The sequence below is a fragment of the Capsicum annuum genome, chromosome 11 (assembly GCF_002878395.1).
Source record: "Capsicum annuum cultivar UCD-10X-F1 chromosome 11, UCD10Xv1.1, whole genome shotgun sequence".
NCBI lineage: Eukaryota > Viridiplantae > Streptophyta > Magnoliopsida > Solanales > Solanaceae > Capsicum > Capsicum annuum.
Window position 1 is genome coordinate 216,425,453 of NC_061121.1, and position 17,378 is coordinate 216,442,830.

Genomic DNA, 17,378 nt, shown 5'->3' on the forward strand with positions numbered 1-17,378 from the left:
GCAAGTGTCTTCAAACCTACATCATGAAAAGATGCAGTGTCCAGAGACGGTCAGTACAATGAATACTGATTTGCAACCTAAGGGAAAAGATGAAGCAGTTTATAAAGCAAGTCATAAAAGTCCGAACATAAATTATAATAGAGCAAATATGGGACAAGTGACTCAAAACCATAAAACATAACCATTTATTGAACTTTAATTCTGAACTATATAGTTTTACCTGCATCAAGTAATCGAACTATGGGTTCGATCTTCACCCAATCGACGAAGCCCCAATCCATGTTTGTCGCGTTAATTGAGATAAATATAATTTGGCTATCATAATATCCTTATACAGGAAAACATCATAAGACTGTCCTATTAATGAGCGAATCACCTCTACATCGATAAAACACAAGTTTCAGGCATTGGGTTACGAGGACTTACACCTTCTTGATAAACTACATAATTCTCTTTAAGCTCAATTTCTTGTATTTTCATAAACATTTATCATTTACATAAATAACTCTTTATTAAGGCCATTTGGTAAGTTGGTATCGTTATTCCAAGACTCGCAAGTCGTAAGTATCATATCATAACTGTTTCATATGTTTGTACATCATTAGCCCCATCATTTTGAAGATTTAAACACATTTAAACATATTTCTTAAAGATGGAAGGTTTTACATTCAAATGTCCACGTTCTTTTCAAAACCAAGAAATATAGTAGTTTTCGTTCTCTCGCCAAAAATTAAGGGTTGAGTAACAAGTTGGTTTATAAGAGAAGCATGACTTCATGACTACAATATGTCCCAATATAATTTCATAATAAAAGAATTAAATAATTCAAATAGTAAATCTCAATTATCAAGTTCAAATAACAATTTAAAGCAATTTCATAGAAAAGGATTCTCGCAAGATTAAGTAATTCCTCCTTTCAAAAATTATTCAACAAACCGAAATTCAAAATTCGCATAAAAATCACGTTGTAATCGAAAAATCAGCCACTAATAGATCTAATTGAAAGAATCAGTTTGCCTCTGATTTAATAAGAGAAAAAAATATTTTTATGTTGGGAAGTATGCTCCGCGTGGTGCAGCCCAGTGAGGAGGCTAACCAATGATCTCCTGGATTGAGCTCGGCCTTACGCTATCCAACGCGTAGCTGAAATAGTGCCTCACTAAATTGTCCAACTTTTTTCTTCAAACTTAAATTGACGAACGATTGATGACGTTGGAAAGAAGACTCAAAAACCTTTAGTTTGGTAGTTATTGGGCCACACAACTCTTCAAAATCTAGGAGTAATGCTCATTTGAAGTTGACCTTAAAAAAACTTATACGAAAATTTAATCAGTAGAACGACGCTCAACTCGTCTTTATGCTAAAGCTTTCCTATAACCTTAATTCATATTCAAAACACTTAGCAAACCAGAGAATTGACGTAAATACAAATATCTAAATAAAAGTCATTGATTTGGACCTATACACGCTTGAAGAATGGTTCAAATTTTAGTTCGAAAGCATGAGATGTTATAGTAGCACATGATAAGGCTAATGTGGAAGTAAGACTTGATATATAGGCAGTCGTAAAGGAAAGTGTTTCAAGTATATCAAATCTATTATTCAAGGAGATGGAGAGATTGACAATGATGTCACAAACTATATTAGTGTAGGATGGGGAAAGTTAAGGGTGCATCTGAGTCTTGCGTGATAAGAATGTGCTACCAAAACTTAAAGGCAAGTTCTAAGAGTGATGGTTAGACTTACTATGATGTACAGAGCAAAGTATTGGATATTCAAGAAATCTCACATCAAAAGATGAAAGTTGCGGAGATGATAGGATGCTGAAATAGACATGTGACATACTAGGACCGATAAAATTAGAAATGAAGATATTTGAAATAAGGTGAAGTGACCTCGGTAGAAAATATGATATGACAACAAAACTGAGACGGTTCAAACATGTGAAGAGGATGTGTATGGATGCTTTAGTGTGGAGGCATGAGAGATTTGTAATAAATAGTTTCACGAGAGGTAGAGCTAGGACGAAAAAGCATTGGGGAGAGGTGATTAGATAAGACATGATACAATTTCAGCTACCGAGGACATGACCTCATATGAGGTTATGGATAATAAGTAGTTCTAAAACATTGCCTCGTTTATCTTTTCAATACTAGTATTCGTTGTATTTCCCATGGAGTTTTCTTGCCCTCGAAATTTGTTATTACCTTTTATTTTCTTGCATCGCATTATTTTGTTGTAGTTACATATTCTTTATCACTATTCACTCTTGTTAATTCTTTTTCTTTTTGACCTGCTTTGACTTTTTCCCTTCGGTCAAGGACTAATAAAACTATCGCTCTACCTCCTAAGATAAAGGTAATATCTGCATATACTTTATCCTCTCTAAATTTCACTTATTTAATTACACTTGATAATTATTATCATCGTCGTTATATTATATGTTTTCTATAACCATAAAAAAATTATCAAAACAAATTATATTGTAACAAAGAAGTTTGAGAGTACCTCATTTTCACACTTGAAGTTTTTTGTGAGACTAAACTTTTAAATTTCTTTTTTAAAGATTTTGATATTGCCAAAAGAAAATAATAAATAAATAAATAAAATAAAAAATATTCTTAATCCTCATCTCAAAATCCTCTGCACAATGCCAACTTAATGCCACCAAAATAAAGGGTAGCTTTTTCATTTCACTATACACACTTCGTCTTTAACTTAAGACAACCACCCCCACCCCTTTTTCCTAGCTCTTTACAATAATCCCCCATTTTCTTCTTCACCTTCTTTATAATCACTCCACTAATCTTCTTTCTCCTGGTTCCAAGAACCCCAAAAAATCACTTGACAAAAAAATACACACACACACCATGAGAACCAGCAACCACTTGATAGGTCTAATAAACTTCTTCACTTTCTTGGCATCAATACCAATACTTGGTGGTGGCATCTGGCTAAGCAGTAGAGCGAATAACACAGATTGCTTAAAGTTCCTTCAATGGCCATTAATCATTATTGGTGTATCCATAATGGTTGTTTCATTAGCTGGTTTTGCTGGTGCTTGTTATAGAAACACTTTCTTGATGTACCTTTACTTATGGGCAATGTTCTTTATTATTGCTGCCTTAGTTGCATTTGTCATCTTTGCTTATGCTGTTACTGATAAAGGGTCGGGTCGACCCGTTTTAAACCGGGTATATTTGGAGTATTATCTACAGGATTATTCAGGTTGGTTAGAAGAAAGAGTTTCTAGCCAAAGTTACTGGGGAAAGATAAGTTCTTGTATAAGAGATTCACATGCTTGTGCTAAAATGGGAAAAAGTTATAATGGAATTCCTGAAAGTGCTGAAATGTATTATCTCAGAAAACTTAGTCCTATTGAGGTTAGTCATGCCACAACTTTCTTGTTTTGCTCTTATCACGGTGGTGTTTAGATCAATTTGTGTGTATCTCAATTTTGTTTGCACAATCATATGCAACTTAATTGATAACCTGAACTTATAACCTTTGAATTGAAAGTAAGATGTTTATGCCATTCGAACAACTTTCTTTCATCAAAAGTTGGGTTACAACTCTATTTTTTTTTAATAATGATAGTGTGTATTAGTAATTATTTCATTAAACATTAATTACCTTTCACACATCTATTGATGTGGGGTATTTTTTTCTCCAAACTTAAATAATTATGAAAAAATTACCTAAAAATTAGGCTTAGACGCTTTTAAACTCATTGAAAAACTTTTGAAAATTAGGAACATCCAGGTTATCGCATTTTACCTTTTTATGTTCATTCGATATGGATCTGAATTAATTGAATCGATAAATTTTAAATGGAAATATCTAAATCAATAAAATAGGAGTATCTATTATAATCAACTTTTAGAGGAAATAAAATTAATGTGTTATAAGATACTATAAAAAGATGAACTTTTTTCTTTTTCTTTAAAGTTATCATATTTACATTTGAAATGACAAAGACATTGGTGAGTCGTGACCACTATTTCTCACCCAACTTTTGAAACTGAGATTTGGAGTCTCTGGAAGTCCATCGTAGATCTGTTTTTACGGAAATAAAACGTTGTGCCGCTGCAACACTACAAGAATGTTTCAGTTTTCCATGTTTACATTATTCTCACCGTTTTGTTTTAATTGATGTGACGCTCTTTTGTTTTAGCTAGTTTAAAAAAGAATACTCTTTTTATATGGAGATAATTTATGACCACAAATTTTTTATGATTCTTTTCAAATTTCAATTTTCAAATCTTTCTTTTTTCTTTATATTTTATAATCATGATTAAATACTTTCACATAAATTGACACGAAAAAAGTATTTTCTCAATTTCAATTATTTATTCTACCTTTTTTTAATTTATTTTCAACAAAATATCTTTTTTCTTTCTCATATTTCCTTACATATTTAGAATTATAAAATTAAAGAGCATTTCAATATGTTTAATATATTATTTAAAATTATAAAATTTATTTTTTTATTATTATAAATTTTATATCAAAGTCAAAATAAAATAAATAAATTATAATGATAAAGAGCATGAATTAGTGATTTGTGTACCCCTTGTTAGCTTCTGCCATATTTTCATCAAACTATATCAATTTCTCAATATTTAAATGTACGCGAAAATGCGAGATAAGTTCATATAAAAACATTTAGAGTACAAATACCCCTTAATATAATGATGGAACAATTTACCAACATCTAAATTGTCGTTTAATGAAAATGATACCTCCTCCACACTTTAAAAAGTAGACAATTACAAGAACAGTGACAACTTAAATAATAATTTCACTAATAGCCATGCATGTTTTGTGTGATATAGAGAGGTTGGCTTCTTTTGGACTATTATTCATGATATTATCTTGTTGCTTTAATGCTTTTTAATGAATACAATTTGCATCAAAAAATATATTCTTCTTTTGTTAATCAATACTTAATATATGTGAAAATGTGATAAACTTTTTTCTTAATACTTAGTAGTATAACAAATTGTTGGTCAGTTCAGAGACTACTTCATTGTGAAGTAATACAGCTGGCTAGCCAACATTAATAAATAACAATAGCCTCGTAATAAACTTAAAATTTCTACATTTACTACGACAATTTTTTTTTTTTTTTAACGATAATAAATATATATTTTAAGAAAAAAGTGCTAACAATTTTATCGATATTAATTAATTATTATTAGATCAATGTTATTATAGACTTCAGAAATATATATAAAGAATGTTAAAATATAATTATTACCAATTATTGTCTCTAAAGATATAATTAAAGACCATCAAACTATTATTATTAGTTAATTATTGTTAAAATTTTTTTTTGATATAGTGATCCTTACCAATAAAATAATAATTCTAAGTCTCTGAAATACGAAAAATACAACGAAGAACAGCCTGCTTGGTAGGACAAAAAATATCATATTTGCTTTAATGCTTTTTATTGAATACCTTTATTAAATTTCTGAGTTTCTCATTAACACTTGAAAAAGAAAACCCTTTTTTTAATACTAAAGGAAAAATGTATATTTTTGCCCCTTTTGCCTTTTGGTTTGACTAGCTTTGCTGTTGCTTTCTAGTTTCCTCTTTTTTCTTCCTTTTCCTTTCCTCTCCTTTTCTTTTTCTTTTAAATACAATGATGTTTTGTACCCTTGTAACATAGTTAATAAAGTAGTAACAATGATGTTTTTATACCCTTGTAACATACACTTAATAAAGTAGTTTGACAGCCACAGGGTCTCAAATTCAAGTTCTAGCGAAATCAAAGACACCATATGATTGTTTCTTATATGCTCAAGTCTTGAGAGTTAGCTTGTATAAGAGGATAATAGGTATCCCGTGAAAATTAGTTGAAGTATGCATAACATAGCGTAGATATCATAATTATTTTAAAAAGGATGATGTCTGGTCTTAGCTTGGGCATACCTTAATTATTTCACCCAATACATGTTAAGACTATGTATCTTACTATTTCATCGGGTATTTGTTACCTTTCACTAATATATGTACCTCAATACTTTGCACACCAAGATATGAAAAAAGACCACCTGACATTCTTTTCTCTCTCAAGTAGAATCTAGACCCTGATCTAGCATCATTTTCATCCACTTCATTGACCATTCCATTACGTCAGGCAGCTCTAATGAGTTAGAAATAAGGCAGGTCCCCCCCCCCCCCCCCCCCCCCCCTTTTTTTTTTTTTTTTTTTTAATTTAGCAATAATAGGTTATAAATTTATTTTTGAAGAAATTTTTTTTGAGTATTAGTCGTAAAAATGAGCTTTCATATAAAAGAAAAAGATTATTAGAAGAAATTTGACATATTTGGAGTTTAAAGTTCAAGAAAGATTTAACGGATTAATTTTATTATCAATTAAATAAGAATTATTAGAAGAAATGATCATAATAAAGCTATTAACAACTTTGCATCTCAAAGAGCTAGAAGAATATACTTTATAAAAAAATATATTAATTTTATAATACTCTATCTAAGACCTCTACTCGATTTTAACTTTGGATCACTAACGTGTTTGAGCCACTCATTAATGAAGTGCCCTTTGCATATCCTACTAAAATGGCTTTTGGATGCATGTGTGGGTTATAGCTAGCACCTAGGCATGTATAACATGTTAAAGAGTGATGGTCAATAACCCCTACCATGCCCTACTCCTTCACTTCCCCCCTGACAAAACATGCATGGATCCTCATTAATATTATCCCATTATTTAACCTCACACCTAAATTTGAAGATGGATATGAAATTGGCAGATGGACCATCCAAGAAAATTAATTACTCTATTTTAAAAATCTTTATGATCACTTCTTGGATAAGTTTTAAATTCAGGACCAAAAACTTGGTAGGTGGTTATGCAAATCTTTACTTAATATCCATCTGGCTCATTTTGTTTATAAGTGGTCCTACTCGATTGAACTTCGCAAGTACTAGTTTATATCCAACTTATATCCAGTGTACTACTATAGTGGGGTCTGAGAAGGATAGCAGTGATGAACCCTCGGTTCTAATTAAAGCAGAATTGAAAGAAAAATTACTAGATATACAAAGCAAATAAAATAACAGATAGCAAACTTAGATAATTGTGCGAACAAAATATCATATCTTCCTGATGTAACGTGGATCAACATGACAAGAAAAGTATTTGTAGTGCATGTTTGTTGCAAAACATACTGTTCTCACAAAGGGATATCTTTTTCTCAACAAATTTATTGTTTCAATCAATTCATAAAATTTTATGGTTCAAAAAGCACCTTTCACTGTTAATGTGATTCAAGAAAAGTGTTCAGTATTTAGACTATAGATGGTGTAAATGAATGACCATACTTGATTGGAAAAGATAGGGGGCCAAAACATGTTAAAGAAGACTCCAATAATAGGGCCCCCAATTATTTACATCTTGATGGGCTAGTGTTGCCATGTGAGTCTTTGATATTTCCAGATATTTTTGAACTTCAATAAAAATCTATGCCGTAAGCATATGTCTAGCTCAACAACATAATCAAAATTTTCATTAAGGGATTCAAAATTTATTGAAGTAATACTTGAAGAAGTCAGGAATTCAACATTTATTACATGTACATTAAAAAATAATTCTAATCTTTGATATACTGTGTAATTTTTCGCGGACCCATGTGAATATGCCCCTGGTGTAGTCTACCCTAATAGATCTCCCCTTTCTTTCTTGAGTTGAACTTGTCTGAACTGGTGATGCTACGGTTTTTTATACGGTTGCGGGAAAGTACAAGTAGTCATGCATGTGGTACAACATGTATAATGAACGTATTGCAATGACAATGTATTTGTTCCACTTGTAAAACTTTTCCTAAATATAAGATTGTACATTCCTCAACAATAGGATTGATGAATCTCTTAGTTCATAATGTGTGTTGAATTACTACTTAGTTAAAACAGTTACTGCGCTGAGAGGTGAATCCAGAGTCTAGAGTCGGTTTGGATTTCGAATGGAGTAGTATAACCTTATTAAATGATCCATTAAAAATCTGTGTGTTTATATATATAGTTTGAGCCTATGTTGCGCCGACTCATAACAAATGTCAGTGTGTCTCGAATCCTCCAAAAGTAGTGCACATTCTTAGAGGGAGATTTGACACGCATGCGACAACATCTTTGAAGAATCCTAGCACTATAGGTTCATTTGACGCGGAAAAATTCGCTCTGAATCTGCTTAGTGAAGAAAGAACACAGCTCTAACAAAATGACAATTTTTTTCAATGTAGTCTGGTTGCTGCAAGCCTCCTACAGAATGTGGCTATGTTTATCAAAATGAGACAGTTTGGCTTCCAGGAGGAGGACTAGTTGGAGCTGATCCAGATTGTGTTAGATGGAGCAATGATCAAGAACAACTCTGCTACAATTGCAACTCTTGCAAAGCTGGTGTACTTGCTAGTCTTAAAAAGAGTTGGAGAAAGGTATCTGTCATCAACATTGTCATATTGATCCTCCTAGTGATCATGTATATGGTTGCCATCGCGGCTTTTAGACACAACAAACGGATTGATAACGATGAGCCGTACGGAGAAACTAGGATGGAGAAGGCTCAACCTAGCAGGATACACTTCTAAAGAGTCTGTTTGCACACAACAACAGTGTATTTTTATGTTTGGTAAGTTTAGTGTTTTTCTTTTAGTAAAAAAATGCTTTGTTTATACTTCTACATGTTATTTTCTTCCTAAGAAAACATAGACTGTAAATCTTGTATTGATTATGGTGTATTTTCATTTGATTAAATTCCAAAACTAGTAGTAAGTATTTTTCTGAAGCTGGTTTGGTCCCTTGTACGGACCATGTCCATATCGGGAACTTAGTGCATGGGCTGCCTTTTCTTTTTTTGGTTTCTGGTCCCTTCCTGATGCAACAAGTTGGAACTTGTTATGAGATTTAAGTATTACTATTGACTTAAAACTAATTCAAAGAGGCACCAATGCTGAAATTGCAAGAAAAAAAAGCTTTTCCTCTCAGTTGTTTAATTTTACAAGAAATATTTATGCAAGTAAGAGTCACTCAGAGTGTGGCCCAGTGTTTTCTTTTTATTCTTCTTTAACTTTGGTTAGTAGAGTTATTCAGTAATTGTGTTGATAACAACGTAACATGTAAGTTCACAATTGAGATTGTTCTAATTTAAAGGCATATGATTTAAAAGTTTTCTTTAATTTTTTAAATTTTTTGTCCAGTCAAAATAATTCAAACAAATTAGATGAAAGGGGTGTATGATTTTATTTTACATACACATGAAAAACCTTATAGTAAGTGATCACATGATCTGTGATGTAGTATGTGAAAAATGCCATAGTATGAGGAGACAATTTGTGTTATCGTACCTTATTTAATTAAAGAAATCATGTTATTGTAGTTGGCATGTTCTTAAGTGCACGTGAATTGTGATGATTTCGATATCTTAGGAAGTTGGATAACAACTTGCTTTGAAAAATAATTTTTTACTTTAATATAACAAGTTCACACAATTACTTTTTTCTTTCTTTCTTATTTTAATAGTCAATGTGAATTATTTATTTTCTAAGATCTAAGACTTTTTATCAATTAATATAAATATTGTGATAAAGTCGAAGAATGCATTTAAAGTCGGACCTATCCCTCAAACGATCATTGGTAGTATCATTTCAGGCTGTCAAAACAACAATATCATCAATACATTCAGTGTTCCTGTAAATAGGGTGTTGACGGAGGAATGCAATATGAGGACTTCTCGAGGGTCATCCACTGTCCATTTTATGGGTGACGAAACAAGCACAACATATTTGGAACGAACCAAAGCTGAATGCCGACGATAGGCAACAAAGTCGACTTCATACTGAAAACCCAATCTAACCACTCAGTATTTACTTCTCAATCTTGGATGTCATATACTTCCATAACTCATCACTGCTCTGTTCATAGTCATTCTGGTCTACAATATTGATACAAATTAAAGAATATAGTATAGGTAAAAGGCTTCCTCCATAGAAGATTGCAACCACTGTCCATTTTATGGGTGTGTTTTTTAGGGAGGAAAATATATTTTTTAATGTTCTCATGTTTGATTGAATACTTTTTTTTTTTGAAAAAAAAAGATTTTTGAAATAAGGAAAATTACCTTCGTAATGGAAGTAGGGAAACTCCAAGCATTCTGGAGTGGTGTGTGTGGGGTGACGGTGGGGTTCATGTGCAGGTATACTACAAACACTACAATTTTCTTTTTTTTTTTTTGTTGATAATTAGGATATTTATATTAGCATCATAACAAAAGCTACAGAGAGGAATTTGGTAGCGTTGCCACCATAGTATCTTCACATTGTGCAATATTTACCGACCATTCAATAATAAATAAATTGTTATGATTCGGACAGGAGAAGCAACCACAAGTAAAAGAAAATAAGAACAACACACAGATTTACGTGGAAATTCTTGCGAAAAAAACTACGAGCAGAGGCAGAGGAGGTTTCACTATAATGGAGAGATATTACAATGTGGAGAAGGTTGAATTTTCTGAATAACGAAAATAACCCACTAAATCGCACTTATATTGTACGCGTGTACAAATAGGTCCTAGACCCCAAAACATAAAGGTCCATACCGCAGGGGCTTCGTGCCCGCACCCCTATCGAGGGATCAGTGGTGCGCTCCGAGATCGGTCCTATCGGCCCGATACCTACGCTACCACCACAGACCCCATTGAAAATCACAAACATAGGTCGCACCGCGAAACTTTCAGTGCCGGACCAATAAAATTCGGATCACAACTCTAACATAAACTAGTAATAGTAGGTATATTTATAGATAAACTAGCTAGCGGAAAAACTCCTAAAGACTTCATATGTCTAGTAACTATGTCTCTCTATTATCTGCAAGCAAAATGTCTAAAGAGTTTTGAGGAGACAATCAAAAAGTAGTAGCAGATATGGCTGAGACAGTAGATAAGGTGAATGGTTGTGTAGTGCAGATGACTCTGTGGAGTCCAGCCCATAAATGAAACGTTGAAAACTTTTTCTTTTGGTTTGCTTTCTTCAACCATTGCAGAAAGAAGATATCAATTAGAGATTGTGTAGTTGACAATTGCTACACATTTATGTCATTAGTGACATCTACACACTTCCTTTTTTTACTATAAATATAAGGTTTCAGCTCACTTGGATATCACACCAACAAAAGAGTGAAAGAAAAATAGAGTGAGACATCACAGAACGTTAAGTCTGTGAGGAAAAAATAGAGAGTGTGAGCGATATTGTAGTGAGGTGGAAAAATCAAAAGAGAGATTTCTTTTGAGTGTATAGTAGTCACTTTGAGTATTATACTTGTGACTACGGTGTAAAATTCCTTACTACAGAGATACCAGTTTCTCCTCTTGGCCCGTGATTTTTTTCCTCATTGGGTTTTCACGTAAAAATCTTGGTGTCATTATCACTCTTATTGTTCTTGTTGATTAACCGTATTATTGTTGTCATATTTATTGTGCTTTATTACCGCAATATTATTATCGTGGCGGGGTTTATTTCCTACAACTGATATCAGAGAACAGGTTCTGCTCATTCACGAAACTAATATTTGCAGTTGGTGGTACTATACTCGGTAAAAAAAATAAAATGTCCAAAGTAATGTACGAGGTAGCAAAATTCAACGGTGATAGCAGTTTCTCAACATGACAGAGAAGGATGAGGGATCTACTCATCCAACAAGGATTACACAAGGCACTAAGTGGCAAATCCAAAAAGCTCGAATCCATAAAATTGGAGGATTGAGAAGAAATGGATGAAAAGGCTTCTAGTACAATCAGGTTGCACTTAACAGATAATGTGGTCAATAACATCATCTACGAAGATAGTGTATGTGGTATTTGGACAAAGTTAGAAAATCTCTACATATCCAAAACGTTGACAGATAAATTGTACCTAAAGAAGCAGTTGTACGCCTTACATATGGGTGAAGGTACGCATTTTTTATCATGTTTAAATGTGCTTAATGAACTGATCACGCAGTTGACTAACCTCAGAGTAAAGATCGAGGAGGAAGATAAAGCCATCATACTCTTGAACTCGTTGCCATCTTCTTATGATACTTTGGAAACAACCATTTTACATGGTAAGGACTCTATTGAGCTGAAAGATGTCACATTATCCCTTCTACTCAATGAGAAGATGAGAAAGAAGCCTGAAAATCATAGACAGGCTCTCATCACAGAAAGTAGAGACAGAAGTCACCAAAGGAGTTCAAGTAGCTATGGTAAAATCGAAGATCGTGGAAAGTCCAAGGTCCGATCCAAATCAAGAGCCAGAAATTGCAACAATTGCAATCAACCAGGTCACTTTAAAAGAGATTGTCTAAATCTAAAAAAGGGACAAATGTGAAAGTAACGGCCAGAAGAATGACGACAACACTGTTGCCATTGTGCAAAACAATGATGATGTTGTTCTCTTCATAAATGAGGAAGAAAAGTGTATGCACTTGGCAGGGACAAAGTCGGAATGGGTGGTTGACACATCAACATCTTACCATGCTACATCGGTAAGGGATCTTTTCTGCAAGTATAAAGCAGGTGATTTTGACACTGTGAAAATGGGTAACTCAACTTATTCAAAGATCGTGGGGATCGGAGACATTAGTATCAAAACTAATATCGGATGCACATTAGTTCTAAAAGATATGTGTCATGTACCCGATTTGCGATTGAACTTGATCTCTGAAATTGCTTTGGATCGAGATGGATACGAGAACTATTTTGCAAATAAAAAATGAAGACTCACCAAGGGAGCATTGGTCATTGCAAAATGAGTTGCTCGTGGCACGTTGTATAGGAAAAATACAAAAATTTACCGAGGTGAATTGAATGCAGTTCAAGAAGAGATTTCTGCAGATTTGCGGCACAAAAGAATAAGTCATATGAGCGAGAAAGAATTAGAGATTCTCGCTAAAAAATCACTCATCTCTTTTGCTAAAGGTACGACGACAAAATTATGTGACTACTGCTTATTCGGTAAGCAGCATAGAGTCTCGTTTCAAACATTATCTGAAAGAAAATTGAATATACTTGATCTTGTATATTCTTATGTTTATGGTCTAATGAAGGAAGAATCGATGGTTGGTAACAAATATTTTGTTACTTTTATTGATGATGCTTCACGAAAATTGTGGGTTTATATCTTGAAAATCAAAGATCAGGTATTTCAAGTATTTTAAAAGTTTCATGCTCTGATGAAAAGGGAGACGGGTTGAAAGCTAAAACGTTTTCGCACCGACAATGGAAGTGAATACACTTCAAGGAAATTTATAGAGTATTGTTCAACTCATGGAATCAGACATGAGAAGACAGTTCCTAGAACCCCACAACACAATGGTATTGCTGAGCGTATGAATCACACCATTGTTGAGAAGGTGAGAAGCATGCTCAGAATGGCTAAACTGCCTAAGTCATTCTGGGGTGAAGCAGTTCAGACGGCCTATTACCTGATCAATCGTAGTCCATCAGTTCCATTGAAGTTTGACATCCCAGAGAGAGTTTGAACCAACAAAGAGGTGTCCTACTCTCATATGAAGGTATTCGATTGCAGAACTTTTGCACATGTATCAAAAGAGCAGAGAACAGAACTAGATGATAAATCAATTCCCTGCATATTCATCGGATATGGAGATGAAGAGTTTGGGTACAGATTGTGGGATCCTGTAAAGAAGAAGGTCATCAGAAGCAGAGATGTAATTTTTCGAGAAAGTAAAGTCGAAATTGCTGATGATGTATTAGAAAAGGTCAAGAAACAGAATGGTGTAGTCCCTAATGGTATTACCATTCCTTCTACTTCTGACCATCCCAAAAGTACAGAAAGTACAACCAATGAGATTACCGAGCAAGAGGAGCAACATGATGATTATGCCGAGCAGGGGGAGCAACTTGATGATTACGCTGAGCAAGTGGAGTACCCTACTCAAGAAAAACAACAACCTTTGAGGAGGTCAGAAAGGCAAAGGGTAGAGTAATCCAAGTACCCTTCTTCATAGTATGTCCTCGTCAATGATGAGGGTGAGCCAAAAAGTCTAAAGCAGGTGTTGGTCCATCCAGAAAAGAACAAGTGGATGAAAGCCATGCAAGAAGAGATGGAATCTCTGCAGCCAAATGGCACGTACAAGCTGGTTGAACTTCAAAAAGGTAAAAGACCACTTAAATGCAAGTTGGTTTCAATACTAAAAAAAGGCCAAAAAGCGACGCAAAAAAAAGCACGAACTGTGTCGCTTTAAAAAGCGACATTGCCCGTCGTTTTTTTAGTTTAATTTTTATTTTTATTTATTTTTTATTAAAATCGATGGTCAACGTATTAATATCCGTCGCTTTTTTTTTTTTGATTATTTTGCCAACTAATTAAAAAAAAATATAATTTTTTTAATAAATGCGACGGATAGCATCGTAATTTATTTAAAAATAATAATTAGTTGTTGAAAAGCGACGTAGTCCGTCGATTTTTAAATTTGATTTTTATTTTTATTAAAAACGACGGACAACGTCGCAATAATTTTTATATTTTAAAATATTAATTCAAGAAAAGCGACGTTGTCTGTCACAATTTTTAATTATTATTTTTTTTTACAAAACGCGACGGACAACGTTGCTTTTGTTAAAACTAAATAAAAAATAAATTTTTTGAAAAGCGACCCTGTTCATCGCTTTTTAAATTTAATTTTTATTTTTGTTTATTTTTATTAAAACCGATGAACAATGTCGCTATAATTTTTATTTTTTAAAATATTAATTCCAGAAAAGCGACGTTGTCCGTCGCAATTTGTAATTTTTTTTTCTTTTTACAAAAAACGACGGACAATGTCTCTTTTGTTAAAACTAAATAAAAATTAATTTTTTGAAAAGTGACGTCGTCCGTCGCTTTTTAAATTTTATTTTTTTTTTTATTTATTTTTATTAAAAGCTACGGACAACGTCGCTTTTTGTGAAAAAAAATAATTACAAATTACGACGGATAGCGTCACTTTTTACATTAAATTTTTATTTTTATTTATTTTTGTTAAAATCGACGGACAACGTCGCTATAATTGTTTATTTTAAAATATTAATTATAGAAAAAAGATGTTATTCATCGCAATTTTTAATTATTTTCCATTTTTTTATATTTTTTTTACAAAAAGCGACACACTATGCCGCTTTTGTTAAAAATAAATAAAAATTAACTTTATGAAAACGACACTGTCCATCGATATTTGATATTTTTAATTTACTATTAAATAAATAATTTTTATATTTAAAAAAATTAAATGTATTCAATTATATGTGGAATACATTGATCAAGAAAATAATATACTGTTGAAGTTATAATATAATAATAAAAGCTAAATTAAACGATAATTTATCGTTGTATATATGAAATACGTTGTATTAAGAGGTAATATACATGTGTATGTGATGTATCTAGTACATATTGTGAAGTTTATAGTCAATCAACTATATATATTGAATACATTGATATCATACGATCGATTGATCAAGGTAATAATATATTGTTGAGGTTATAATATAATAATGTAAGCTAAATTAAACGGTAATTAATTAGAGTAGAAATAAAATACATTGTATTACAAGGTAATATACTTGTGTATGTGATGTATATAGTACATATTTTGAAGTTGATAGTCAATCATACAATAAGCAGACACGTCTTCTACATGCCTGGTTATGCTGCATGTTTCAGCTGTTTCAACTGTAATTTTACTATATTATCCCTAATTAATTAGTATGTCATTTAAGTATTAAAAAATAATAATATTTGATAAAAAGTATAAAATAGAAATAAAATAATAAATTAATTCTTGATGTTTTGTGCTATCTTCTTCAGCCGCTTCAATCGTAATTTTACTACATCACTCTTAATTAATTATTATAAGTTATTTTAGCATTAAAAAATTAATAATATTTAATAAAAATCGATAAATTAACTCTTAATGTTTTAAATTAACTTGATGTCTTATATGTGACTCATTTAAATTTTTTCACAAGTATTTTTATAGCAATTTTGTTTATCAATTCTATTTAGTTGTTATAAGTCATTTAAAACATGTCTGATTCGTTGTTTCAATCGCGATTCGATTATATCATCCCTAATTAATTTTTATGGTCATCTAAGCATTAAAAAATTTACAAATGCATTGTCTATTATTGTTTTAAGGCATAATACATAAATATGACCCTAAACTTGAGACGAAATTATAACATTGACCTTAAACTTTAATAGTGTACAAGTAGACCTTTTAACTATATAAAACCTGAACAAAAAAATACTCCAATTTTGTAACTACACGCGTGTACCCCACTTGCTCTGATTTGGATTACTAATCCACTCATATGGTGCCAGCTAATAAAAAAACACACTATAAGTATGTCCTTTAACTTTGTCGGTGCCCAAATTGGCCTTTTAACTATACAAAAACTAAATAAAAAAATCCTTCAATTTCAACTCGAACGCACACCGTTTTACATGTACAACACGCGTTTTGCCACATAGGATCGGGGTATTTATTTGTTCAGGCTTTGAATAGTTAAAGGTCCTATTTGTGCACTATTAAAGTTTAAGGTCAATGTTATAATTTGGTGTCAAGTTTAGGGTCATATTTATGTATTATGCCTTGTTTTTAATTTATTTCAAAATTTAGTAACGATAATTTTTATATAACAATGTTTACGTAACATTAATTTTACATACGTAACTTATTTTTAATGTCGACATCTTATTATTTTCATCGTTATTATATTTATTAAATAGAAGTTCGAATTCAATTCAACTTTCTCAGTTTATTTAACTTCTAGCCATCTTTGTATTCAAATTACGTCAATTTTAGCTTAAATTCATTTTAATTTTGACCCCAAATTGCAATCTCTAATCCCAATTTCAATTTTAACCGAAATTCAGACCAAATTTTTAATTTATAATATAATCCTTTTAGTTCTTAAGTCACAACCTTTGATTTGATACGATCAACGGCTAAGATTAAATCATCCTCTTCTTCCCTTTTAAACAAAATCATGGCCAAACCCTAACATATTCACCAAACCTAACATATTCTACTGTCATCTCTCTCTTCCTCTCTCTGCTAGCAGCCATGGCTGTCGTCGACCGCCACCTCTTCCACCACAGGTGCAACCATGAACGGAGAAGCCTCCCCTCTCCCTATACCCTTCTTTTCTCTCTCTTCATTTCCAGCCGGTGAAACGTGCCACCATCACCACCAGCCCTATCCGTCAGCCGCCGCCGTTCTCCGGCCAACCGACACCACAGCTACCGCCAGCCCATCCAGCCGCTGCCACCGGCTTAAATAGCAGCAAGCGGAATGAGGCCCTCATGTAATGTCGGC

General features: G+C 32.5%; 1 protein-coding gene across 1 annotated transcript; it reads left to right on the forward strand.

Annotated features, from left to right (window-relative positions):
- The first annotated feature begins 2,580 nt into the window (after nucleotides 1-2,580).
- LOC107848473 (tetraspanin-3) lies at nucleotides 2,581-8,805 on the forward strand. The gene is made up of 2 exons (XM_016693243.2): nucleotides 2,581-3,383; nucleotides 8,264-8,805. The coding sequence occupies exons 1-2, from the start codon at nucleotides 2,871-2,873 to the stop codon at nucleotides 8,606-8,608; spliced, it is 858 nt and encodes a 285-aa protein (XP_016548729.1). The 5' UTR covers nucleotides 2,581-2,870; the 3' UTR covers nucleotides 8,609-8,805.
- Nucleotides 8,806-17,378: the final 8,573 nt, after the last annotated feature.

Excerpts from the sequence above, each read along its gene's own strand:
- LOC107848473 (XM_016693243.2), top strand. The coding sequence starts at position 2,871 with ATGAGAACCAGCAACCACTTGATAGGTCTAATAAACTTCTTCACTTTC. Across the intron at positions 3,384-8,263 it reads GAAAACTTAGTCCTATTGAG|TCTGGTTGCTGCAAGCCTCC; the intron begins GTTAGTCATGCC and ends TTTTCAATGTAG.